General features: G+C 44.9%; 1 protein-coding gene across 5 annotated transcripts in view; it reads right to left on the bottom strand.

The window, feature by feature from the left end:
• The window catches only part of SPPL2B (signal peptide peptidase like 2B), a 103149-nt gene that overhangs the window by 54275 nt on the left and 22957 nt on the right, over positions 1 to 25917 (bottom strand). For 4 of the 5 annotated variants that reach the window (XM_077841832.1, XM_077841830.1, XM_077841829.1 and 1 more), the window contains exon 3: positions 4973 to 5155. The exons of the other annotated variant lie outside the window; for it this stretch is intronic. In XM_077841832.1, coding sequence (XP_077697958.1) covers positions 4973 to 5155 — 183 coding nt within the window. The remainder of the gene's footprint in view (positions 1 to 4972; positions 5156 to 25917) is intronic. 5 annotated transcript variants of the gene reach the window in all.

Raw genomic sequence — 25917 nt, 5'->3', positions numbered from 1 at the left:
CCTGCCAGTAGGAGGGTTCATATCTCCTGTTCAAGGAGTTGCTCATGAGAAGGGTTCCTGAAGAGGGAAGGTGCAAGGAGAATTGGAGAGATTATCCCATTTCTACTATGCGAAGGACCCAACCGTGCAAGGTGATTTGGGACTACGCCTGGTAGAAATGGGATAGATGTGCTGAAAAGGGTAAAGAAGGATGTAGTGCTCGGGTTGGTATGTCGCCCCTGGGCGCATCTTCAAAAGGCCTGCCTGGGGCCCAGTGGTTGCCTGGACTACCCAGACCCCTGGTTGTTTGGGGATTGGGGCTGGTGACGCCAGTTGTGATTTCTCACCTGCCTGCAATTGTGGTCCTGACGAGGCTGGCCCTGATACGGCTGGGGCATAGCCTGAGGCCTAAATTGTCTATGCTGGGTGGCTGCTGCAGCGATCTCAGAGTGGCTCGGGAGTCTTTCAAACTATGAAGCTTCGAGTCGGTTTTCTCTGAGAACAGCACGGCACCTTCAAATGGGAGATCTTGTATAGTTTGTTGGACCTCTGTGGGGAGGCCCGAGGCATGCAGTCAGGAACGCTGTCGCATTGTGATGCCTGAGGACATGGCGCAAGTGGCCGAGTCTGCTGAGTCCAGCATGGCCTGCAGTGATGTCCTGGCCATAGCCTTGCCCTCATCCACCAGGGCAGAGAATTCGGACTTGGAGTCCACCAGGAAAAGGGCTGAAAATTTGGTCATCGTGTCCCACAATTTAAAAATTGTGGCAGTTAAGGATCACCTGCTGATTTGTGATGCAAAGCTGGAGTCCTCTGGTGGAGTATATCTTCCTCCCAAAGAGATCCAGCGTCTTTGTGTCCTTAGCTCGAGGAGTCAGTCCCTGCTGCCCTTGCCTCTCCCTCGCATTAACCACCGCCCCTACCACTGAGTCCAGTGGGGGATGAGTAAATAGGTATTTGTAACCCTTGGAGAGCATGAAATATTTTCTTTTGACCCCCTTTGCTGTAGAAGTTTAAGAGGTAGGAGTTTGCCAAAAAGTTCTGGTGTTTCCCTGATTAAGACTATTCAGGAGAAGTGCCACTCCTCCATCTGGATGCTCAGATTCCGAGCTACCCGCCTCAAGAGTTGCAGGTGGGCTCTGTCGTCAGGTGGGGGAGGGCCCTGAGAGGTTCCCACCATCACCTTGTCGGGTGAAGATGATGAGGCGGCCCGTGCCAGGGAGGCCTGTGCCCGTGCCTGCCCACCTGGCTCCTCAAAGCAGCCTGTTGTCTGTCACCGCCCCCACCTCAGTGCCAGCCACTGTGCCCTCTGTGGCAACGCTGCCTGATGCCAATGCCTGTGAGGGGTCCCTAGTCCTGGATGCAGCCCTTCCCTCAGATGCAACCGAGAAGAAGTACCTGGAGACGAACCCCTGCAACTGATGGTACGCCCATGGGGTCCAAAAAGGCCACTGCGCTGGCCACAGCACCGGAGGGAAAATCTGTGCATATTCGCAGTCTGAGAGTTTCGACGACTCCTGTGCCGGCTTCTTTGGAACACACAGGAGGCCGAGAAGTCCAAACGTGGTGACCAAGGTGGCGCCATGCCTGTCGGTGCCAGGGATTGGTGCCGGAGAGATGGGGATCAGTGCCGCATCATCACTGGTTTCCCCAGGTCTGCACCAGTGGCCTCTGAGGTGCTTTGGGACCGGTGCCTCTCACATTGGTCAGGAGAGTGCGGAACCGTCAGGGCTATGAGATCCCCGTCTGCCTCCAAGGTCTCCAGTGTGGAGGGAAGGTCCAAGTCCTCCACTTGGCCCTCCTCAAGTGGTGCTGGACTCGATGGGTCCTGGTGTGGGCCCGGAGTTGACGATGCCTGCTGGTATGCATGCGGGGAGGAGTGGCCCGGCACAGGTCTCACTCCTTTAGGTGGCTCACGCTCTCATGCTCAAGGGGGGGGGAACACCCCGTCTGTCTGTCTTCCTGTGCTTCTTTTGGGGCACAGGTGACTGAGAGCAGTGACACGATTCCATGCGTGAAGCAGCCTTCGGTGCTGGGGTGTGCCAGTGCCGTGGGTCTCTGACCCCAGAGTCCTTCCTTGGTGTCGCGTCCCAGATTGAAGCCGGTACACTGCACAGCAATGCCGAGGAGCCCGGTGCTGTATCCATGGGGGGCTCGATTCTGACTGTGGCCACAGAGCTGCTTCCATAAGCAGCAGCTTTAGCGTGTGGTCCCTTTCCTTCTTGGTTCGGGGGTGGAAACTCCTACAAATTTTGCACCTGTCCGTTTGATGGGACTCTCCCAGGCACTTCAGACAAGTCATGTGTGGGTCTCCCTTTGGCATCGGCTTCTGGCAGACCCCACTTGGTTTAAACCCCTGGTACAGAGGCATGCCCAGGGAGAGGGAAGGGAAATGGGGGAAAACCCCCAGTAGCAAGGGATCAAATAATCTAAACTAATACTGAAATACTCTTTTTAACTATTTACAGAAATATATGTATGAAAAGCAAGCTAGAGGATTGTATGTTTGGACGAGAGAAGAAACGCTCCAATGACCTCAGTTGTGAAAGAACAGGTTAAAGACTATTTAGAAAAGCTGGACATGCACAAGTCCATGGGTCCAGATCTAATGCATCCAAGGGTGCTGAGGGAGTTGGTTGTTATGATTGCAGAGCCATTGGCCATTATCTTTGAAAATTCATGGTGATCAGGGTAGGTCCCGGATGATTCGAAAAAGGCAAATATAGTAGCCAACTTTAAAAAAAGGGAAGAAAAAGAACCCGAGGAACTACAGCCTCACTTCTGTCCCCGGCAAAATCATGGAGCAGGTCCTCAAAGAATCCATTTTGAAGCACTTGGAAGAGAGGAAGGTGATCAGGAACAGTCAACATGGATTCACCAAGGGCAAGTCATGCCTGACCAACCTGATTGCCTTCTATGATGAGATAACTGGCTCTGTGGATATGGAGAAAGCAGTGGACACGGTATATCTTGACTTTAGCAAAGCTTTTGATATGGTCTCCCACAGTATTCTTGCCAGCAAGTTAAAAAAATATGGATTGGATGAATGGACTATAAGGTGGATAAAAAGCTGGCTAGATTGTCGGGCTCAATGGGTAGTGATCAATGGCTCCATGTCTACTTGGCAGCCAATATTAAGCAGAGTGCCCCAGGGGTTGGTTTTGTTCAACATCTTTATCAATGATCTGGATGATGGGATGAACTGCAACCTCAGCAAGTTTGCAGATGACACTAAGCTAGGGGGAGAGGTAGATATGCTGGAGGGTAGGGATAGGGTCCAGAGTGACCCAGACAAAGTGGAAGATTGGGCCAAAAGAAATCTGATGAGGTTCAACAAGGACAAGTGCAGAGTTCTGCACTTAGGAAGGAAGAATCCCATGTACAGCTACAGTGGGAACAGACTGGCTAAGCAGCAGTTCTGTAGAAAAGGACCTGGGGATTACAGTGGACAAGAAGCTGGATGAGAATCAGCAGTCTGCCCTTGTTGCCAAGAAGGCCAACGGCACATTGGGCTGTATTAGTAGGAGCACTGCCAGCAGATCGAGGGAAGTGATTATTCCCCTCTATTTGACATTTGTGAGGCCTCATCTGGAGTATTGCGTCCAGTTTTGGTCCACCCACTACAAAAGGGAGGTGGACAAATTGGAGAGAGTCCAGTGGACGGCAAAGAAAAGGATCAGGGGGCTCGGGCACATGACTTACAAGGAGAGGCTGAGGGAACTGAGGTTATTTCGTCTGCAGAAGAGAGAAGAGCGAGGGGGGATTTGATAGCAGCCTTCAACTACCTGAAGGGGGGGTTCCAAAGAGGATGGAGCTAAGCTGTTCTCGGTGGCAGGTGACAAAACAAGAAGCAGTGGTCTCAAATTGCAGTGGGGGAGGTCTAGATTGGATATTAGGAAACTACTTCACTAGGAGGGTGGTGAAGCACTGGAATGGGTTACCTAGGGAGGTGGTGGAATCTCCATCCTTAGAGGTTTTTAAGGCCCAGCTTGACAAAGCCTTGGCTGGGATGATTGAGTTGGAGATTGGTCCTGCACTGAGGAGGGGATTGGACTACATGACCTCCTGAGGTCTCTTCCAACCCTGTGATTCTATGACCGTCACTAGCAGTAAGAAGGAACTGGAGAGGTGGCGGGTCAGCAGGGCCCTATATGTGGCGCCATGAATGAGTGATTTCAGGCAGCTCCACAGTTGACCCGACGGGTACTGCTAGGGGAAAAACCTTCTAGTGACTGTGCACGCGGTGCGCACACACCTAATTGGAATCGACATGAGCAAGCACTCAAAGAAGAACCAATCTTCATGCAACATCTGCTCCACATCTGGCATATAATTCTACGAGAGACGTGTATTTCCAGTGCTGACACTCAGATATCACTAAACAGAAGCCATAGTGCTGTATATTTCATAGAATTAGTCTTTTTGAATGCTAAGTCACAACACAGAACTAATATTTTGTTGAGGTCCAAGGAGCCGGTTTCATTGTTTTAGCCAAGTGTTTAATGATAGACAAGACTTCACCCAGGGGCATTATATACACGCAGGTACAAGTCCCATTGGGAACCATCACTACGTGAGTAAAACCTCTGGCTTAATTAATAAATATTAAATGCCACAAATAGAAAAATTTAACAAAATTACTCACAAAACAGCAATTATTCAGGCAGTATATCAGGAATGAACATATATTTTTCTGTTGGCTAAGAACATGAGTAACTTTATATGCAGCTTCACAGCCTCTCGTACAGGTCCTAATAAGACCAAAATACTGTAGGCTGAGTCATCACATGCCCACAGAGAGACATTAATTCTAGGAAGAAACCCTCCAGGTCAGAAAACCCAAACGCAAATAAGCTAAAAATAGCAACTGTGGGAAGCACTGAGACAATGCAGTTTATCAAGAATGAAGTCTAGATGAAAAATAAAGTTTTATAACCAACACTAACATCAGAGATACATCAGTACTGCAGACAATAACTAGGAATAGACTTACCAGTTTCTCTCTACTGACTATCAGCAACCCCCGGGCTCCATTGATCTGAGCAAGCCTGACTTTCTCATAAAAGGTGCAGTTCCCCCGCATCACCATAGGGATTCTGTTATGAAATCCCCCATCTGGTACATCAGAAGGAGAACACAACACAGATGCTGTTTGATCCTGAAGCTGCAAGAGGGACTGGAGAGGAAGAAACATTAGTTGAAAAACAAGAATCACTAGTTGAAAAACCAAGAGCAGAAACTTATACATGAAGTCTTAGGAAAAAATATCACTCTTAAATTTCTTTATATTAAGCAAGAATTGCCATTTACAAAACAAACATACAAACAATCCCCCTCCAGGATCTAAGGAGCAGGCACAAATATCTGCATGTAAGTTGTAGTAAAACACAACACTTATATTAAAATGACGTCAAGATTACTTTGAACATTCAAGTCAGGAAACGAGAGTTGTAGAGGTCTCACAGTAGCATGAACGGACATGCTGCCCATCTTATCTTGTATTATAGACAGCACTACTAGCACCACCTACAGTTAACACTGCCCAACACTTAATATAAGACCCTATTTTCAGTTGCTTATAGCTTAGCCAAACTTTAACAATTTGGTCTGAAATTTTCCAAAGTGATCATCTGCCTCAGGCTGAATTTTTTTGGAAAGGTTCAGTTAAAATAGTTCAGCTGCTTCCAAGAACAAGACTGGGAAGAAATGTTTTGCCAATGTTGAAAAAAGAATTGTACAACTATTCTATTGAGAAACCTTAGCGATGCCATGTTTGATGTAGTGAACTGACATTTTGCAGAGGGAGGGGGTAGGCCTGGTGTCAGCATTGTGCTGTTTGCCATTCCCATGCAAATTAGCCCAAACTTGGACAAGTTGTAAGCTTTTGCACATACTCAGTAGAGACTTTTGAGAGCGAAGAAGCTAAATTATCCAATGATTGCATCTGTACTGAAGGTCCATCCCAAGGATTCAAGGACTGAGCAAGACTTTCCCAGTAATTCAGGGTGGATAAAAACTAATGGTTTAAAAAAAAAAATTAGAACAAAATTGATTTTTTAAAATTTAAATTGGATTATTTAAAATTGGGTTTTTATTGTTATTTAAATTCTAAGTTTTTTTTTCTTTTTAAAAATGTACCTGTTTAAAGTGAAATCTGACTAATACAAAATATTTTAAGGCTTAAACTTATTATAATCTCTTAAAACATTTAAATAAAAATGCTGAATTATAACATGAGAATGGCCATACTGGGTCAGACCAATGGCTCATCTAGCCCAGTATCCAGTCTTCTGATAGTGGCCAGTGCCAGATGCTTCAGTGAGAATGAACAGAACAGGACAATTTTGCAGTTGGACGTATCGGGGAGTCTTCCCCCCCGGTGCACTGAGCTGTCCCCTCCATCTTGGTTGCTGGGGACAGGGCATGGATGCACTGTTTTGCAGTGGGGAATCGGGCCTTCCCAGGGCATTGACTTGTCCCCTTCCCCACTCCCATCTCTGCTGTCTGTGCTAGAAGCCGCCACCCCGCCCTGCCTCCATTGCAGGCTGCACACAGTGCCTGCCCCAGCCATCCATCCCTTGCCACAGTGGAGTATGAGCTGCCAGGGGGAGCATCCTCAGCCTGTCCCTGTTAGCTGGCTCGCTCAGCCGTTTGCTGACTAGGGGCTCCCCTGCCGAACCCAGGGTTCCCCTGCCCCATTCCCCCAATCTTGGGGTCCCCCTCCAACTGACCCCCCCAACACAACATGGCTACCCCATCCCTTCCAAAACATACTTAACTCTTCATACACCTTTTGGTCAAATGACACTCCCCATAACAGCAACAGCCGCTTTAGAGCAACATAGCAAAAGGGCACCAATATGTTGCTACTAATGAGTGTCTACTGTATGTTGAATAGCACAGTCCTAGTACAGATCCTTCAGGGATCCCACTATTTACCTCTCTCCGTTGTAAAAACTGAACGTTTTTTCTTACCCTTTGTTTCCTGTCTTTTAACCAGTTACTGATCCAGGAGAGGATCTTCCCTCTTATCCCAGGATTGTTTACTTGACTTAAGAGCCTTTGGTGTGGGACCTTATCAAAGGTCCAGTACACTATATCCACTGGATCACCCTTGTCCACATGTTTGCTGACTCCCTCAAAGAATTCTAGTAGATTGGTGAGAAATTATTTCCCTTTACAAAAGCTGTGTTCGACTCTTCCCCAATATATTGTGTTCATCTATGTGTCTGACAATCCTATTCTGACTATAGTTTCAACCAATGTGCCTGGTACACAAGTTAGGCTTAACGGCCTGTAATTGCCAGGATTGCCTCCGGAGCCTTAGATAAAGTAAGGCTGATTTTTAAACATTTGCCATTCATCTGGTACAGGGGCTGATTTAAGTGTTAGTTTACATAACACACTTAGTAGTTCAGCAATTTCATATATGAGTTCCTTCAGAACGCTTGAGTGATACCATCTAGTCCTAATGACTTATTACTATTTAAGTTACCTATTTGTTCCAATATCTCCTCTACTGACACCTCAATCTGGGCCAGTTCCTCAACTCTGTTACCCAAAAATAGTGACTCAGGTGTGGGAATCTCCTTCACATCCTCTTCTTCATTGAAGACTGATGCAAAGAATTCATTTAGCTTCTCTGCAACAGCCTTGTGTTCCTGAAGTGCTCATTTAGCAGCTTGATCATCCAGTGGCCTCACTGATTGTTGAGCAGGCTTCCTCCTTCTGAGGTCCTAAAAATGATTTTTCTGTTAATTTCGGTCTTCTGCTAGTTGCTCTTCAAATTCTTTTTTTGGCCTGCCCAATTACAATTTTACATTTGATTTGCCAGAGTTTATGCTCATTTCTATTTTTCTCAAAAAAATCTGACTTCCCCTCTTTAAGGGATTTCTTTTTGCCTCTAAACATCGCTTTTACTCTATTGTTTAGCCATGGTGGCACTTTTTTTTTGGTCCTCTTTTTTTTTTTTAATTATTATTTGGGATATACATTTAGTTTGAGCCTCTATTATGGTGTTTTTAAATAGTTTCCATGCAGCTTGCAGGTATTTCACTCTTGTGACTGTTCCTTTTAATTTCAAATTTAACTAGTTTTCTTGGTTTTGTGTAGTTCCCCTTTTTTGAAGTTAAATGCCACTGTGAGGGGTTTCTTTGGTATTTTTGCCCCCTACAAGGAAGTTAAATTGAATTACATTGTGGTTGCTATTACTGAGCAGTTCAGCTATACTCACCTCTTGGACCAGATCCTATGCTCCACTTAGAATTGAACCAAGAACTGCCTCTCCACTCGTGGGTTCCAAGACTAGCTGCTCATAGAAGCAGTCATTAATGGTGTCTACAATTTTTAACTCTGCATCATGTCCTGAGGTGATGTATACCCAGTCAATATGGAGATACTTGAAATTTCCTATTATGATTGGGTTTTTTGTTTTTGTAGCCTCTTTAACCTCCCTGAGCATTTCAGAGTCACTATCACCATCTTGGTCAGTTGGTAGGTAGTATATTCCTACTGCTATACTCTTATTATTCAAGCATGGAATTTCTATCCCTAGAGATTCTATGGTACAGTTTGAGTCATTTAAGATTTTTACTATATTTGACTCCATGAGCCTCGATCAAATACTTTGATTTAAAAGCTGCTTTTCTGTCCAAAAAAGAATCAGGGGAAAAAAAACCCCCCTAACTTTTAGGGTTAAGTTTTATAAATATGGCACAATAGGTCATGTATTAAGGGTTTGATCCTGTGGGAGACCCAAGAGCTCTGCTACTGGGTGCAAGAGACAGGCAAAGTCATTACAATCATTGGGATCCAGCCTCTGGCTCCAGGAGATACCATATATATTGTGTATAGGGTTGTCAACTTTCTAATTGCACAAAACCGAATACCCTTGCCCCACTACTTCCCCAAGAACCCCTCCCTGCCCTGCCCCTTCTCTGAGGCCCCATCCCCCACTCACTCCCACCCTTCTCCCTCAGTCGCTCACTCTCCTCCACCCTCACCTCACTTTCACTGGGCTGGGGGTGTGGGCTCCGGGGTGGGGCCAGAAATGATGGGTTCAGGGTGCAGGAGGGGGCGAGAGCTCCGGCTGGGGGTGCACACTGAGGTGGGGCTGGGATGAGGGGGTTGGGGTGCAGGAGGGGGCTCCGGGCTGGGGCCAAGGTTTAGAGTGCGGGAGCAGGCTCAGGCAGGGGGCTGGAGTGTGGGAGGGGGTGCAGGCTCCGGCCGAGCGGTGCTTACCTCAAGCGGCTGCCGGTGGGGCTAAGGCAGGCTCCCAGCATGCCCTGGCTCTGCACTGCTCCTGGAAAACAGCTGGCATGTCCAGCCCGTAGGCGGAGGCATGGCTGGGCAGCTCTGCGCAGTGCACGCTGCCTGGGCCTGCAAGTGCCACCCCCGCAGCTCCCATTGGCCGCAGTTCCCAGCCAATAGGAGTGTGGAGCCAGCTCTAGGGGCGGGGGGCAGTACACGCTGCTTCTCTGATTGCCCCTACACCTAGGAACCGCAGGGATATGCCGGCCGTTTCCAGGAGCTGCGCAAAGCCAGGGCAGTCAAGGAGCCTGCCTTAGCCCTGCTGCGCCGCCGACCGGACTTTTAATGGAACGGTCAGTGGTGCTGACCAGAGCCACCAGGGTCCCTTTTTGAGAGGGCGTTCTGGTCGAAAAACAGATGCCTGGCAACCCTAATTGTATATCTCATCAAGATAATACACTGATCCCTCCTAGGTGGTCTCATATTCCTATTTTATAGCTTCTCCCTCCCTGAGGTCTGACTGTCTCAGTTCTCAAATTATGAATATTTGAGACTCCACCCACCATGACACTGCTCCATCAAATGGAAAAAACACTGATCTGCTCAATGACTACGAGCCCTTCTGGATGGTTATGGGCACTTCATGCAAACAGCTTTGCTCTGTCTCCTTGCATGTGTACACAGATAAAAACAGAAATCCATTCATTTTGCAATTGCCTCCCTCTGTCACTAAACAAATAAAATACTGCAGTGCAAAGGGCATTTGGGTTACTCAAGCAGAAGTCTTTGACTGTTGTTAGTTCTTTTGGGGGTAGGGCTCGGGTGGGGGGCTATGTAACAAGGGAAAAGGAGCAGTGTGCGCAACCAAAAAGGATCAACACTGGTGTGAATGCAGGACATTGTGGGCAGAAGGGACAAAATTCTTCAGACCACAGCCTCTAATGCTGATTTTAACAACTGGGAAAAAAATATTGCCATGGCTGCAGATTGTAAAAAAGACCTGTTTGGGAATATTTTCAAGAAATTCTGTTCCTTTGCGTAAAAGAGGATCACGTGCCAAATGTAAACAGGGCAACAGAAAGATGCAAGACTGAATGGTTGTCAGAATGAAACAGCATTATAAAAAATGCTCCTCAGAAGACAATGACTTTGAAGATGATGATGATGATGTGGACATGTCTGAACAATCTGGGATGAGCTAGTTAGTAAATTTATTTTTGAACCATTCTTATGGACTGCCTACCTTGTCTTACTATGCTAGTAAATGATAACAGATTATTGTTTTTTGGGTGGATTACTAGTGAATTTCAAAAATGCTTGTGTTCAAAATATAATTAATATGTTGGTTTGTTGTGGGAGTATTTATCAATTATATTTTTACTATTACTGCTGGACTTTTGAAATGATTCTTTTATTGCTCAATATAATCAAACATCCAAAGTGAAGAGTTCTTGTTTAAAAGTGAAGTTTTATTAGGCATTTATGAATTTTAAAATGTCTTTTTCAACCTGTTGCCAGAGATAAGAATTATCTAAATCTATGTAAACCCTTATGATTTATTCATTTTCCCCACAAAACTGGGTTTAGAATGATAGCATTTAAACAATGCTATAAACAGTTGCAGTATGAGGAATCTTTCATTTACAATCTCATTTTTTAAAGTGCACTGAGTAATACTCCGAGCGAGAGTGATTTTGTCTCAGGGTCCGACTTAGACATAACGGGTTATGAACATCCATCGTCTGCAATGTCTGCAACTTCAGAGTCATCTGCTGGTACCACCACTAGTGCTGCAACTGAACACATGTCAGACAGAAAATTACCTGCATTAAAAAAAAAACAAACAAACAAACAAAAAACCTGACCTTCATTATCCAGTAAAACTATGAATGAGTTCATAATCAGGACCAGCAAATTTCAGGAAGACTCCACAAAGGAAAAGTTGCAGTGGGGGAGGTTTAGGTTGGATATTAGGAAAAAAACTTTTTCACTAGAAGGGTGGTGAAACACTGGAATGCGTTACCTAGGGAGGTGGTAGAATCTCCTTCCTTAGAAGTTTTTAAGGTCAGGCTTGACAAAGCCATGGCTGGGATGATTTAATTGGGGATTGGTCCTGCTTTGAGCAGGGGGTTGGACTAGATGACCTCCTGAGGTCCCTTCCAACCCTGATATTCTATGAAAAGATTGCTTGGATCACCTATGCAACAAATTCTCCGTCTTTTTCAGAACGAACATTTCATTGACATGATTTAATCATTATAGCCAGGCTACACTCCAACCGTGAGAGCACACATTGCTGGAAGGTTGGTGGATACCATGTATGAAAAGGAAATTGAACGGTGTGCAAAAAAAATTGACAGGATATTCATTAATCTAAGACTTGATGGGTGGAGTAATGTACACAATGATCCAGTAATATGTGTTTGTGAGACAACAGGAAACAGAGCTGTCTATCTTATAGAAACAACAGATACATCAGGAAATGCCCATACAGCAGAACACTTAAAAGAAACAGCAGTAAAAACCATAGCAAACTGAACAAAAATTCAAGCGTCAAGTGAATAGCTAAGAATTGTCACTGAAAATGCTGCAAATGTAGCAAAGATGAGAAGAAATCTAGAAGATAATGAACCTAAAACTTATGACATCCGGATGTAGTGTTCATTTCATGCATCTTTTAGCCAAAGCCTTGAGTACATCTCCAGGAATAAAGAAGAATGTTGAAATTGCAAAGTACTTTCATAACTACAACTTTGCTTCAGCTTCATTGAAGAAAGCAGGAGAATCCAAATGAATTCTCCCACAAGATGAATCTATTAAGAACTCCCCTATTCTGATAATTTGTGAAGAAAATTGTGACAAAATAGATGGAACTACCACAGCCAAAGTAATCAGCATTGGACTATAAAGAAATGTAGAAGATATGCTGAATATACTGAAACCTATTTCCATAGGCTCGGACAAATGGCTGAAAGATTGTGGTTCTACCGTTGATGCTGGAAAGAATTTCAAGAACTTTTATTGAAGAAAGAAATACCCATCAACAATGTTAAATTGCAGGAAGTAAAGAGGCAGATGGATCAAGCACATGCTCTACCTCATTTTCTTCCCAATAGTCTCAATCTAGAGCACCAGGGTAGATGCCTAGGTGCTGACAAAGATGCTGCTATACGACATGGGTATCTAATAATCACACATCAAATCATGCCAGCCATAATAAATTTCAGGATTGGAGGTGAACCATTCAAGCAGTTCATGTTTGCTGATGATGTTTTAAAGAAAGTCACAGCATTGAACTGGTGGAAGTCACTAGCTAAGCACTTGGGACCAGAGTTTTTTAAGTGTTAAACTAGTTTTGACTGCTGTAGTCTCTTCTGCAAGCACAGAAAGACTATTTCCTTCATTTGGATTAATTCATTCAAAGTTGAGAAATGTACTGAGATTGAAAAAGCAGGAATTCCAGTCTATGAATAAAAATGAGGAAGGTGGAGATGAGATCTACTAGTTTTAAAAGTTTGAAGGTTAGCCTAAGTAACTTAGAAGACTGTCTAATTTTTCAGAGATGTAGGCAACTAGGAACTTAAATTCCAGTCACTTTCACTTAGGTGTATTTGAAAATGTTTCCAGGCTGACCTGAAATAATCAGTTAATTCACGAACTACAGTTAGCCCCTGTTTTAATAAAGAGGAGGTTACTCAGTTACTGCACAAGGTGCGGTTCTTCAAGGTCTCTCTCCCGGTGGGTGCGTCACTTCAGGTGTCGGTGCTTCTCAGCACCATTGATAGAGATTTTCAGTAGCAGTGTCCATCCGGGCTACGCATGCACAGTAGCTGTCTTGCAGTGCCATTACTCCTCATACAACATGTGTGACACCCGAACCCCTCAGTTCCTTCTCTACCATGGAGTACTCACAGTAAACCTGAAATAGAGGGGAGGGGAGGGTAGTGGAACACCCACAGGGACACACAACTTGAAGAACCTCAGTTACTGCACAAGATGAGTAACGTTCTCTTGTTCTTCAAATGATGTCTCTGTGGGTGCTCCACTTCAGGTGATTGTAGGGCAATGTCCCACTGTGGACAGAAGGGGCTCTGGAGTTGTTTGCATGGTTGAAGGGAGCACTTTTAGGCCTAGCATGGCATCTGATCTTGAGCTTTGAATGACTGCATAATAATTTGTGATTGTATGCTCAGATGCCCAGGTAGCCGCTTTACATACGTCTATTATTGGTACATAGTTCAAAAAGGCTACTGAGGTTCCTATTGATTATGTAGAATGAGTCCTGATCTCTACAAGGGGTTCTGTTTTATTTGGTTGATAACAGAGCTGGATGCAGCTAGAGATCCATTTTGATGTTCTCTCTGTGGATATTTTTCTTTGTTAGTGATTCCAGGATAAGTTTTAGACTGTTTCACACCGAGGAGCCTTCCGGCCTCATAAAATGGAAGCCAGGGGCACGGAAAAGTAGAAATAAATTCTGCCAATAGGCCCATTACTGCCTGACAGTTCTTCCACTGCTGGGGTGCTGTCCTTCTCATCACTCTCCAGCCAGGTGCAGGGGGAAGAAGATAGAAGTAGTACCAAGGCTTGGCAACCTGCAACAAAAGCTGGGAGCAATAACCTGGACATTACAACATGGTGACCCACAGCAGCAGCTGGGGACTATGACAACCCAATACTTTCCTAGTCTTTTAGGTGTGGCATGAAAATTCTTATCTCACTATTATATCTTCCCATGGTGCATGAGGAGAGACATATAGCTATAGATTATTGAGGAAATCCGCTGACCTCATAAGTGTAGTTTACAGTACTTGTTACATTTCTGCCTGAAGGATTATCGCTTGGTTTTAAAAATATCTATTTTACCACTTGAATCCAACGATGATTTGGACTGCTAGCATGCTTCCCCTAAGAATGGAAAATTTTCCTTTTGGGGATATGTATATACATACCCCTAGACCAGTGGCTCTTAAACTTTTCAGACTACTGTACCACTTTCAGCAATCTGATTGGTCTTGAATACCCCAAGTTACACCTCACTTAAAACTACTTGTATTTTTAAAGGCTGATTTTTTAAGCAAGTGTCACAGGACACTATTACTGAAAAATTGCTTACTTTTACCATATCATTATAAAATATATTGATTGGAATATAATTATACTTACATTTCAGTGTATAGTATATAGAACAGTATAAAACAAGTCATTGTATGAAATTTTAGTTTGTACTGACTTCGCTAGTGCTTTTTATGTAATCTGTTGTAAAACCAGGCAAATATATAGATGAGTTGATATACCCCCTGGAAAACCTCTGCGTACCCCTGGTTGAGAACCACTGGCCTAGAGTAACCAACACATCTTTATGACCTGGTCTTTTCTGCACTGATTTGCCATGCTGCCCACTCTGAGGGTGGGCAGTGAAACCCATAGTTATGATTATCTGCTATGCTGTACTCTGAAGAGGAGCAGGGAAACCAGGCTCTTTGCACATTTGTGTGCCGTGAGGAAAACAGATTTGCTTCGAGCCTCTTAGAGGAATCTGAGTCAAACTATTCATATGATGACGGGGATCAGTGGGGCTTCCCTCTCCTTAGTGCTTTTTGTTGCACAGAGGGATCTGAACATCAGCGAGACCCTTCTTTTTCTTATCCTCCTCATCTGATAGGGAGAGAGAAATTTCAGACTGAGTCTCCTGGAGAGGGAGGGTGTGAAAAGGGGAAGGACGACACCTTATGGTTACTCTTCACAGCTTTCTTGCCCTGAAAAAGAGGGGGCTGGAGGGCTGTGCTGGCCTGGGTCCAGAAGAGCGCTTCCCAGGTTCCCACTCTTTATATAAGAGAGATTCCTGGATGAGCCTGGACATAGACTGACTTTACCTCAAAGGCACCATGCTCCAACCTTGGAGGTTCCAAAGGAATTCTTGGTCCACTTGCTGCACTAGGAAACAAAGCTGGTCTGACTTTGCTGGCAGGAAGTAATTCTGAGCCATTGAAAGACTGGGCAGGAGGACATGCTGTGTAATGGAGGGAGGGACTGAGTCTGAGGGCCCCTTATCAGGCTCTCCTTGGTTTGTCTGCTCGAGATCCCTTTTAGTAGCTCTCTGCTGCCTCAGGGGGCCCAATGAGGGACGTTGCTCCTGATGCTTCTTGGAGACTCTCCTGTTCGGGAGTGGGAGGCTGCAGGAAAAACCCTACTCCAGCCCAAGCATTTCAGAGGGGACTGGATTTCCACAAAACAGGTGCAGCTCTCCCTGCAGGCACTCAATCGGAGTGGAGGTGCTGGAGATGGCTAAGAGAGGGTAAGCCAGAAACTTTCTCCACCATGCTGCACTACATGTAAATGGAAAAAAAAAGAAAAGGAGTACTTGTGGCACCTTAGAGACTAACCAATTTATTTGAGCATGAGCTTTCGTGAGCTACAGCTCACTTCATAGGATGCATACCGTGGAAACTGCAGCAGACTTTATATACACACAGAGAACATGAAACAATACCTCCTCCCACCCCACTGTCCTACTGGTAATAGCTTATCTAAAGTGATCATCAAGTTGGGCCATTTCCAGCACAAATCCAGGTTTTCTCACCCTCCACGCCCCCACACACAAACTCACTCTCCTGCTGGTAATAGCCCATCCAAAGTGACAACTCTCTACACAATGTGCATGATAATCAAGTTGGGCCATTTCCTGCACAAATACAGGTTCTCTCACCCCCCTCCAAAAAACATACACACAAACTCACTATCCTGCTGGTAATAGCTCATCCAAAGTGACCACTCTCCCTACAATGTGCATGATAATCAAGGTGGGCCATTTCCAGCACAAATCCAGGTGTTCTCACCCCCCCACCCCCATACACACACAAACTCACTCTCCTGCTGGTAATAGCTCATCCAAAGTGACCACTCTCCCTACAATTTGGGGACAATGTATACCTTCAGATCAGCGGCACTGCTATGGGTACCCACATGGCCCCACAGTATGCCAACATTTTTATGGCTGATTTAGAACAACGCTTCCTCAGCTCTCGTCCCCTAAAGCCCCTACTCTACTTGCGCTATATTGATGACATCTTCATCATCTGGACACATGGAAAAGAAGCCCTTGAGGAATTCTACCATGATTTCAACAACTTCCATCCCACCATCAACCTCAGCCTGGTCCAGTCCACACAAGAGATCCACTTCCTGGACACTACAGTGCTAATAAACAATGGTCACATAAACACCACCCTATACCGGAAACCTACTGACCGCTATTCCTACCTACATGCCTCCAGCTTTCACCCTGACCACACCACACAATCCATCGTCTACAGCCAAGCTCTGCGATACAACTGCATTTGCTCCAACCCCTCAGACAGAGACAAACACCTACAAGATCTCTGTCAAGCTTTCTTACAACTACAATACCCATCTGCGGAAGTGAAGAAACAGATTGATAGAGCCAGAAGAGTTCCCAGAAGTTACCTACTACAGGACAGGCCTAACAAAGAAAATAACAGAACGCCACTAGCCGTCACCTTCAGCCCCCAACTAAAACCTCTCCAACGCATTATCAAGGATCTACAACCTATCCTAAAGGATGACCCAACACACTCACAAATCTTGGGAGACAGGCCAGTCCTTGCCTACAGACAGCCCCCCAACCGGAAGCAAATACTCACCAACAACCACATACCACACAACAGAACCACTAACCCAGGAACTTATCCTTGCAACAAAGCCCGTTGCCAACTGTGCCCACATATCTATTCAGGGAACACCATCACAGAGCCTAATAACATCAGCCACACTATCAGAGGCTCGTTCACCTGCACATCCACTAATGTGATATATGCCATCATGTGCCAGCAATGCCCCTCTGCCATTTACATTGGTCAAACTGGACAGTCTCTACGTAAAAGAATAAATGGACACAAATCAGATGTCAAGAATTATAACATTCATAAACCAGTCGGAGAACACTTCAATCTCTCTGGTCACGCAATCACAGACATGAAGGTCGCTATCTTAAAACAAAAAGACTTCAAATCCAGACTCCAGCGAGAAACTGCTGAATTGGAATTAATTTGCAAATTGGATACTATTAATTTAGGCTTAAATAGAGACTGGGAGTGGCTAAGTCATTATGCAAGGTAGCCTATTTCCCCTTGTTTTTTCCTACCCCTCCCCCCTCCCCAGACGTTCTGGTTAAACTTGGATTTAAACTTGGAGAGTGGTCAGTTTGGATGAGCTATTGCCAGCAGGAGAGTGAGTTTGTGTGTGTGTGTGTGTGTGTGTGTGTGTGTGTGTGTGTGTCTCCCCGGAAAAAAAAAAAAAGGGGGTGGGGGTGGGGGTGAGAAAGCCTGGATTTGTGCTGGACATGGCCCACCTTGATTACCATGCACATTGTAGGGAGAGTGGTCACTTTGGATGAGCTATTACCAGCAGGAGAGTGAGTTTGTGTGTGTATGGGGGTGAGAGAACCTGTATTTGTGCAGGAAATGGCCCAACTTGATTATCATGCACACGGTGTAGAGAGTTGTCACTTTGGATGGGCTATTACCAGCAGGAGAGTGAGTTTGTGTGTGGGGGGGTGGAGGGTGAGAAAACCTGGATTTGTGCTGGAAATGGCCCAACTTGATGATCACTTTAGATAAGCTATTACCAGTAGGACAGTGGGGTGGGAGGAGGTATTGTTTCATGTTCTCTGTGTGTATATAAAGTCTGCTGCAGTTTCCACGGTATGCATCCGATGAAGTGAGCTGTAGCTCACGAAAGCTCATGCTCAAATAAATTGGTTAGTCTCTAAGGTGCCACAAGTACTCCTTTTCTTTTTGTGAATACAGACTAACACGGCTGTTACTCTGAAACATGTAAATGGAAAGTCCCAGTAACTATGAAGAGAAAGGGAATCCCCTCTGCAGATAAAGGCACACCCTGAGAGCCTGGAAATTTTAAGCCAATGTTTTTCAGAAGAAAAATTGGTGATTTCTCAGAGGGAAGCCAGACCTTCCCTTCTAGATTTGGTCTAATCCTAGGCTGCAGAGAACAGAGACCCATTCTCAAGGATCTGTAGACCTCATTACAAATAAGACTTCTACTGACTTAGTGGAATTTGGAGCTTCAATCTACTTGCAGCACTTCAATTACTGTCTAGCTTAGAAAAGTGACTCTGTTCACAGTCACATCTGCCGATTTGAGTAGAAAAAGTTTACACCATTAATTCATGTTAGACAAGCTTGCAGGAGAGATGGAGTCTGTTTTAGCTCACAAATCATCCACAGAATTGTTAACTAAATTCTAGTTGCAAAGCTAATTTCTTCACTTGTTTACAATGGTTAAGCCCCCAATTAAATCAATGGGAGTTGTACCATTGTAACTGAGAGCAGAATCTGGACCACCAAACCTGTATTACTGGTGTTTGCCAGTGTTCAAATGAAAGGTAGTATATCAGTTTGAATCACACTTCTCTCATATAACAAATATGAAACCTTATTTTTTAGTAGATATACAGGTAGTATACATATTGCGTGGATCCAGGCCACATAACACAGAGAGAGCTGCATATGCGGCCCACAATGGTAAATAGGTTGAGAACCACTGCTCTAACCCCTAAATCATCCTTCCTGGAATTTATGCCCATTTAATACTTTAGTCCCGCTATGAGTGCGGGGGACTGGACTAGATGACCTTTCGAGGTTCCTTCCAATCCTATGATTACTTCTTTTCCTGTCCTCAGTGGTTAAGGAGAATAATTTATCATCATCCTCCTTATAACAACCATTACATACTTGACAGGTTTCAGAGTAGCAGCCGTGTTAGTCTGTATTCGCAAAAAGAAAAGGAGTACTTGTGGCACCTTAGAGACTAACCAATTTATTTGAGCATAAGCTTTCGTGAGCTACAGCTCATTTCATCGGATGCATTCAGTGGAAAATACAGTATTTTCCACTGAATCAATCATAGAATCATAGAATATCAGGGATGGAAGGGACCTCAGGAATTCATCTAGTCCAACCACCTTAAAAATATCTAAGGAAGGAGATTCCATCACCTCCCTAGGCAACGCATTCCAGTGTTTCACCACCCTCCTAGTGAAAGAGTTTTTCCTAATATCCAACCTAAACCTCCCCCACTGCAACTTGAGACCATTACTCCTTGTTCTGTCATCTGCTACCACTGAGAACAGTCTAGAGCCATCCTCTTTGGAACCCCCTTTCAGGTAGTTGAAAGCAGCTATCAAATCCCCCCTCATCCTTCTCTTCTGCAGACTAAACAATCCCAGTTCCCTCAGCCTCTCCTCATAAGTCATGTGCCCCAGCCCTCTGATCCTTTTCTTTGCCCTCCACTGGGCTCTCTCCAATTTCTCCACATCCCTTCTGTAGTGGGTGGACCAAAACTGGACGCAATACTCCAGATGAGGCCTCACCAATGTCGAATAGAGGAGAACAATCACGTCCCTCGATCTGCTGGCAATGCCCCTACATATACATCCCAAAATGCCATTGGCCTTCTTGGCAACAAGGGCACACTGTTGACTCATATCCAGCTTCTCGTCCACTGTAACCCCTAGGTCCTTTTCTGCAGAACTGCTGCCGAGCCATTCGGTCCCGAGCCTGTAGCAGTGCATGGGATTCTTCTGTCCTAAGTGCAGGACTCTGCACTTGTCCTTGTTGAACCTCATCAGATTTCTTTTGGTCCAATCCTCTCATTTGTCTAGGGCCCTCTGTATCCTATCCCTACTCTCCAGCATATCTACCTCTCTTCCCAATTTAGTGTCATCTGAAAACTTGCTGAGGGTGCAATCCACACCATCCTCCAGATCATTAATGAAGATATTGAACAAAACCGGCCCCAGGACCGACCCTTGGGTACTCCACTTGATACCGGCTGCCAACTAGACATGGAGCCATTGATCACTACCCGTTGAGCCCGACAATCTAGCCAACTTTCTATCCACCTTATAGTCCATTCATCCAGCCCATACTTCTTTAACTTGCTGGCAAGAATACTGTGGGAGACCATGTCAAAAGCTTTGCTAAAGTCAAGAAACAACACGTCCACTACTTTCCCCTCATCCACAGAGCCAGTTATCTCATCATACAAGGCAATTAGATTAGTCAGGCATGACTTGCCCTTGGTGAATCCATGCTGACTGTTCCTGATCACTTTCTTCTCCTCTAAGTGCTTCAGAATTGATTCCTTGAGGACCTGCTCCATGATTTTTCCAAGGACTGAGGTGAGGCTGACTGGCCTGTAGTTCCCAGGATCCTCCTTCTTCCCTTTTTTAAAGATGGGCACTACATTAGCTTTTTCCAGACTTCCGGGACTTCTCCTGATCGCCATGAGTTTTCAAAGATAATGGCCAATGGCTCTGCAATCACATCTGCCAACTCCTTTAGTACTCTCAGATGCAGTGCATCTGGCCCCATGGACTTGTGTTCGTCCAGCTTTTCTAAATAGTCCTGAACCATGCATCCGATGAAGTGAGCTGTAGCTCACGAAAGCTTATGCTCAAATAAATTTGTTAGTCTCTAAGGTGCCACAAGTACTCCTTTTCTTATTACATACTTGAAGACTGTTACCATGTTTCCACTCAGTCTTCTCTTCCCCAAACTAAACAAACTCAATTTTTTCAATCTTTCCTTGCATGTCATGTTTTCTAGACGAATAATAATTTTTCTTGCTCTCCTCTGGACTTTCTCCTAATAGTCCACATCTTTTCTGAAGTGTGGTGCCCAGAACTGGACACAATACTCCAGTTAAGGCCTTATTACTGCTGAGAAGATTGGAAGAATTACTTCTTGTGTCTTGCTTACAACACTCCTGCGAATACGTCCCAGAATGATGCTCGTTTTTTTTTTTGCAACAGCATTATATTGTTGACTCATTTAGTTTGTGATCCACTATAACCTCCAGATCCTTTTTTGCAGTACTCCTTCCTAGGCAGTCATTTCTTATTTTGTATTTGTGCAATTGATTATTCCTTCCTAGGTGTAGTACTTTGCATTTGTCCTTATTGAATTTCATCCTAGTTAATTCAGACCATTTCTCCAGTTTGTCAACCTCATTTTGAATTTTAATCCTGTCCTCCAAAGTGCTTGCAATCCCTCCTAACTTGGTACCAACCACAAACTTTATAAGTGTACTCTCTGTGCCACTACCCAAATAATTTATGAAGATATTGAATAGAATTGGACCCAGGACAGCAGACCCCACTCGATATGCCCTTCCAGCTCAATTGTGAGCCATTGATAACTACTCTCCAAGTATGGTTTTCCAGCCAGTTGTGCATCCACCTTATAGCAGGTTCATCTAGGCTAGATTTCTCTAGTTTAAGAAAAGGTCATCTGAGACAATATCAAAAGCCTTACTATATATCTCAACTTTGGTATCCCATGCTTTCCCCCATCCACAAGATGTCAAAGAAGGGTATTAGATTGGTTTGACATGATTTGTTCTTGACAAATCCATGTTGGCTGTTACTGTATTACCTTCATTATCTTTCCGAGTACCGAAGTGCTGCTGACTGGTCTATAATGCTGTGGGTTGTCCTTATTCCCCCTTTTTTTAATAGATAGGTACTATATTTGACCTTTTCCAGTCCTCTGGGATTTCTCCCATCCTCCATAAGTTCTCAAAGATAATCGCTAATTGGTCAGAGATCTCTTCAGCCACTTCCTTAAGTATTCTAGGATGCATTTCAACAGGGCCTGCTGACTTGAAGACATCTAACTTTTCTAAGTAATTCTTAACTTGTTCTTTTCCTGTTGTGGCCTCACACCCTACCCCATTTACACCGATGTTCTCTATGTTGGTCATCTGATCCCTGCTAATTTTTTTTTGTGAAAATGGGGGTGAGGGGGGCGGGAGAAGAGGGGGGGGATGAGTCATTTACCACTTTGGCCATTGCTGCATTTTCTGTTATTGTCCCTCCTCATTTAGTAATGGGCCTCCCCTGTCCCAAGTCTTCCTCTTGCTCCCCATGTATTTGTAAAATTCTGTCTTGTTACCCTTGTTACCCGATAGGAGGTGCTCATGAGATGTGGGTGCACACCATCATACATCCTTTATAATTTGACCGAGTTTCCACTTCCTGTATGACTCTTTTTTGAGTTTCAGGTCACTAAAGATCTCTTGGTTTAAGTGATGGTCGCCTTTTTCCATACTTCCTATCTTTCCTATGCACTTGTATAGTTTGGTCTTGTGCCCTTAATAATGTCTCTAAAAAACTGCCAACTGTCTTTCCATTAGACTTGCTTCCCATGGGATCTCACCTACCAATTCTCTCAGTGTGCTAAAGTCTGCCTTCTTGAAGTCCACTGTCTTTATTCTGCTGGTTTTCCCTCCTACCACTCCTTAGAACCACAAACTCTATCATTTCATGGTCACCTTCACCCAAGCTGCCTTCCACCTTCAGATTCTTAGCTAGTTCCTCTGTTAGTCAATCAAATCCAGAATTGCCTCTCCCCTAGTTGTTTTCTCCACCTTCTGTAATAAAAAGTTGTCTCCAATGCATTCCAAGAACTTGTTGGATAATCTGTGCCTTGCTATATTATTTTCCCAAGAACTTCTGGGTAGTAGAAGTCCCTCATCCAAAACACAGGATTTGGTAGTGATGTTTCCATATGAGAAGATTAAAAAGACTGGGACTTTTCAACCTGGAAAAGAGACGACTAAGGGGGAATATAATAGAGGTCTATAAAATCATGACTGGTATGGAATAAGTAAATAAGGAAGTGTTATTTACTCCTTCTCATTCCTCAACAACTAAGGGTCACCAAAGGACATTAATAAGCAGGTTTAAAAACAAAACAAAAAGAAGTATTTCTTCACACAACGCACAGTCAACCTTGCCACAGGATGTTGTGAAGGCTAAGCCTATAATAGGGTTAAAAAAAGAAGAACTAGATAAATTCACAGAGGATAGGTCCATCGATGGCTATTAGCCAGGATGGGCAGGGATGGTGTCCCTAACCTCTGTTTGCCAGAAGATGGGAATAGGTGACAGGGAATGGATCACTTGATGATTACCTGTTCTGTTCATTCCCTCTGACAGTGGCCAATGCCAGGTGTTTCAGAAGACAGGATACTGGGCTAGATGGACCTTTGGTCTGACCCAGTACGGCCGTTCTTATTCACTAGTTCTTCCTGTTTATTCACCATACTTCTTGCATTAGTATATAGACATCTAAGATGTTTATTAGATTTCCCCTTTATATTCCCTCTTGTCTCTCCTTTGTCTATGCTGCAACTTCCCATATTCCCCGAAGATTCTGACCTTTCACCCACAGGGCTCCACATTTTGAATTTACCTGTTGGCTTTTGTCTCCTGCCCCCATTGAACCTAGTTTAAAGCCCACGTCACTAGGCTTGCCAGTCTGTATCCAAAGATACTCTTCCCCTTCCTTGACAGGTGGGCCCAATCTCAGCAGACCTTCTTCTCAGAACAAGATCCTGCAGTTGAGGAAGCCAAAGCCCTCCTGGAGACACTATCCAGGCAGCCATGTATTTACCTCCAGGATGTATAGGTCTCTGCCTAGACCTGTACCCTTGACCAGAAGGATCAATGAGAAAACGACCTGTGCTCCAAGCTCCTTCATCCTCACTCCCAGAGCACTGTAGTCATTTCTGATCTGCTCACGGTCATATCTTGTAGTTCCATTAGTGCTCACATAGATGAGCAGCATGGGGTAGTACTCAGAGGACCAGAGGATCCTTGGAAATCCCTCCGTAATGTCTTGGATATGGACCTCTGGTAGGTAGTACACCTCTCGGGATGCCAGGTCAGACTTGCAGAGGGATGCTTCCTTCTCCCTTAGAAGGGAATCACTGTTTCCTTTTCGGAGTGATGGTTGCGATCCTTCCAGCCTTTGGGGTACAAGGCTTCCCATCCTGCACCTTTGCGGGAGATTCCTCATCCCTTGCTACCAGGGTAGCATATCGGTTTATGTCTATGGACGGTGGGTTGGGAGCAAGGGTGGAGCACTCTCTGCTGCCAGAAGTAATCAGCAGCCAGATTCCTCCCTGTGAAGGAGCAGTTTCCTCCTTCCCTGGTGATGTTACTGCAGTCCTCTTGAGCTCGATTTCTTCTTCAAACTTGGAGGTCTCCATATGCATGTTTTCAATTAATTCCTCCTGCGCATGGATGCTCCTCAACCTAGCCACTGCCTCCTGTAGCTCTCTCACCTGCCTCCTGAGAGATTCTACCAGTAAGTACCTCACACATTGGATGGTCCCTCCAGCCTGACTTTCTATGACGGGGCAAAACAGGCCACAGTCTGCAGATCCACACCAGGATCTGGGTACAGGCATTGTCAAGTTCTCTGCCTGGACACAGGTACAAGTGGAGGAGACAGGAGCAATGTTGGACCGAAGACACTGCCTTTCCAAACCATGCTGATTTTATTCCCTTTCTCTCCTACAAACTCCCCTGTTTGCTAGCTCCATCTGGTCGCTTAGTGTCTGCCTTTTAAGCTTCTCTCCCAGGTCAGTCCTGCCCCCTCGTTAACACACAAGGGAAGGGTAATCACAAGGATGATGAAAAGCGATCACAAGGATTAAAGGAACAATGGACGGGGGACTAGTGACTTCCTAGCACCCACTCAACTAGCAGATAATAGGTCTCTGGCCCCACTTCCAAACAGTCCCTAAACAATCACACAATCCACAGCAGACCACACTTGTAAACTTTAAGCAAACTAAAAGAAAAACCAAACAGGCAAACAAGCTGGCCCACTCACCCCAAGAATGTGTGTAATTTTAAAGGAATGCCCCCCCCCCAATAATCACATTCTTATCAACTTTTTAAATCTATTATTTTTACATGTAATATTTAAGATGAATGGAACTGAAAGTAGTTAGCAATTCCCTCCCACCCCCCAGTGTGTTTTCATTGTGCATTGGACAGCATTTTATGTCTAGTCAGTTGCACCTCCTTTCTCATGCACTAGCATGATGAGATCACAGGCATACTGTTCCCCCTGACCCTAGGGGAACATGCCCATGTACGCCCTACCCCAGGGGAAGCTCATGCTCTGCCCTAGGCTGTGCTTAGGAGTTGAGCTCACTTCCACACTCTATCCCAGATCCTGCAGAAAGATGTTTTACCAGTAATGGTAAGAAAGTGGCTGTTTCATTTGAATTTAAGGTTTTGTCTACACTGGCATTTTTGTTGCTAAAACTTTTTTCAGGCAGGGGTATAAAAAACCCACACCCCCAATCGACAAGTTTCGCCAACAAAAGCGCCGGTGTGGACAGTGCTAAATGGGCTGGCATAGAGCGGCTACACAGGAAGATCTTACGGTGGCACAGCTGCAGCGGTACAGCTGTGCCACTGAAAGGTCTGTAACGTAAACATAGCCTAAGGTTGTGGTCCAGGGTTAATCAGGCAGTCCCAATGGCCAAAATATTCAGTGCTGGTGTGTTTATTTCATACAACAGAAGTGTCAAAAATAATTCAAACAAGAACATGCCCACCAAAATAAATCTCTCTGCTAGAAAAAGAAGCCTCTGGGGCCCAGCACTCCAGAGAAAAACCTTGCCAGTTCTGCCTCCCACAGTGTCTGACTTTGCAGAGTGAGACTTTGATAACTTCAGACAGAGCTCAGAGAGCTGACAGGTGAACTAAGTCCTCTCCACAGTTAGACTCAGATGGGTCCCTTATAAAATTGGACCCAACTTCTCTTTGACTTACTTTGTGGCTCA

This window comes from Eretmochelys imbricata, chromosome 25, assembly GCF_965152235.1.
Source record: "Eretmochelys imbricata isolate rEreImb1 chromosome 25, rEreImb1.hap1, whole genome shotgun sequence".
Classification (NCBI taxonomy): domain Eukaryota; kingdom Metazoa; phylum Chordata; order Testudines; family Cheloniidae; genus Eretmochelys; species Eretmochelys imbricata.
Note: the sequence above shows the minus strand (reverse complement) of the source record. Positions and strands in the feature narration are given on the sequence as shown.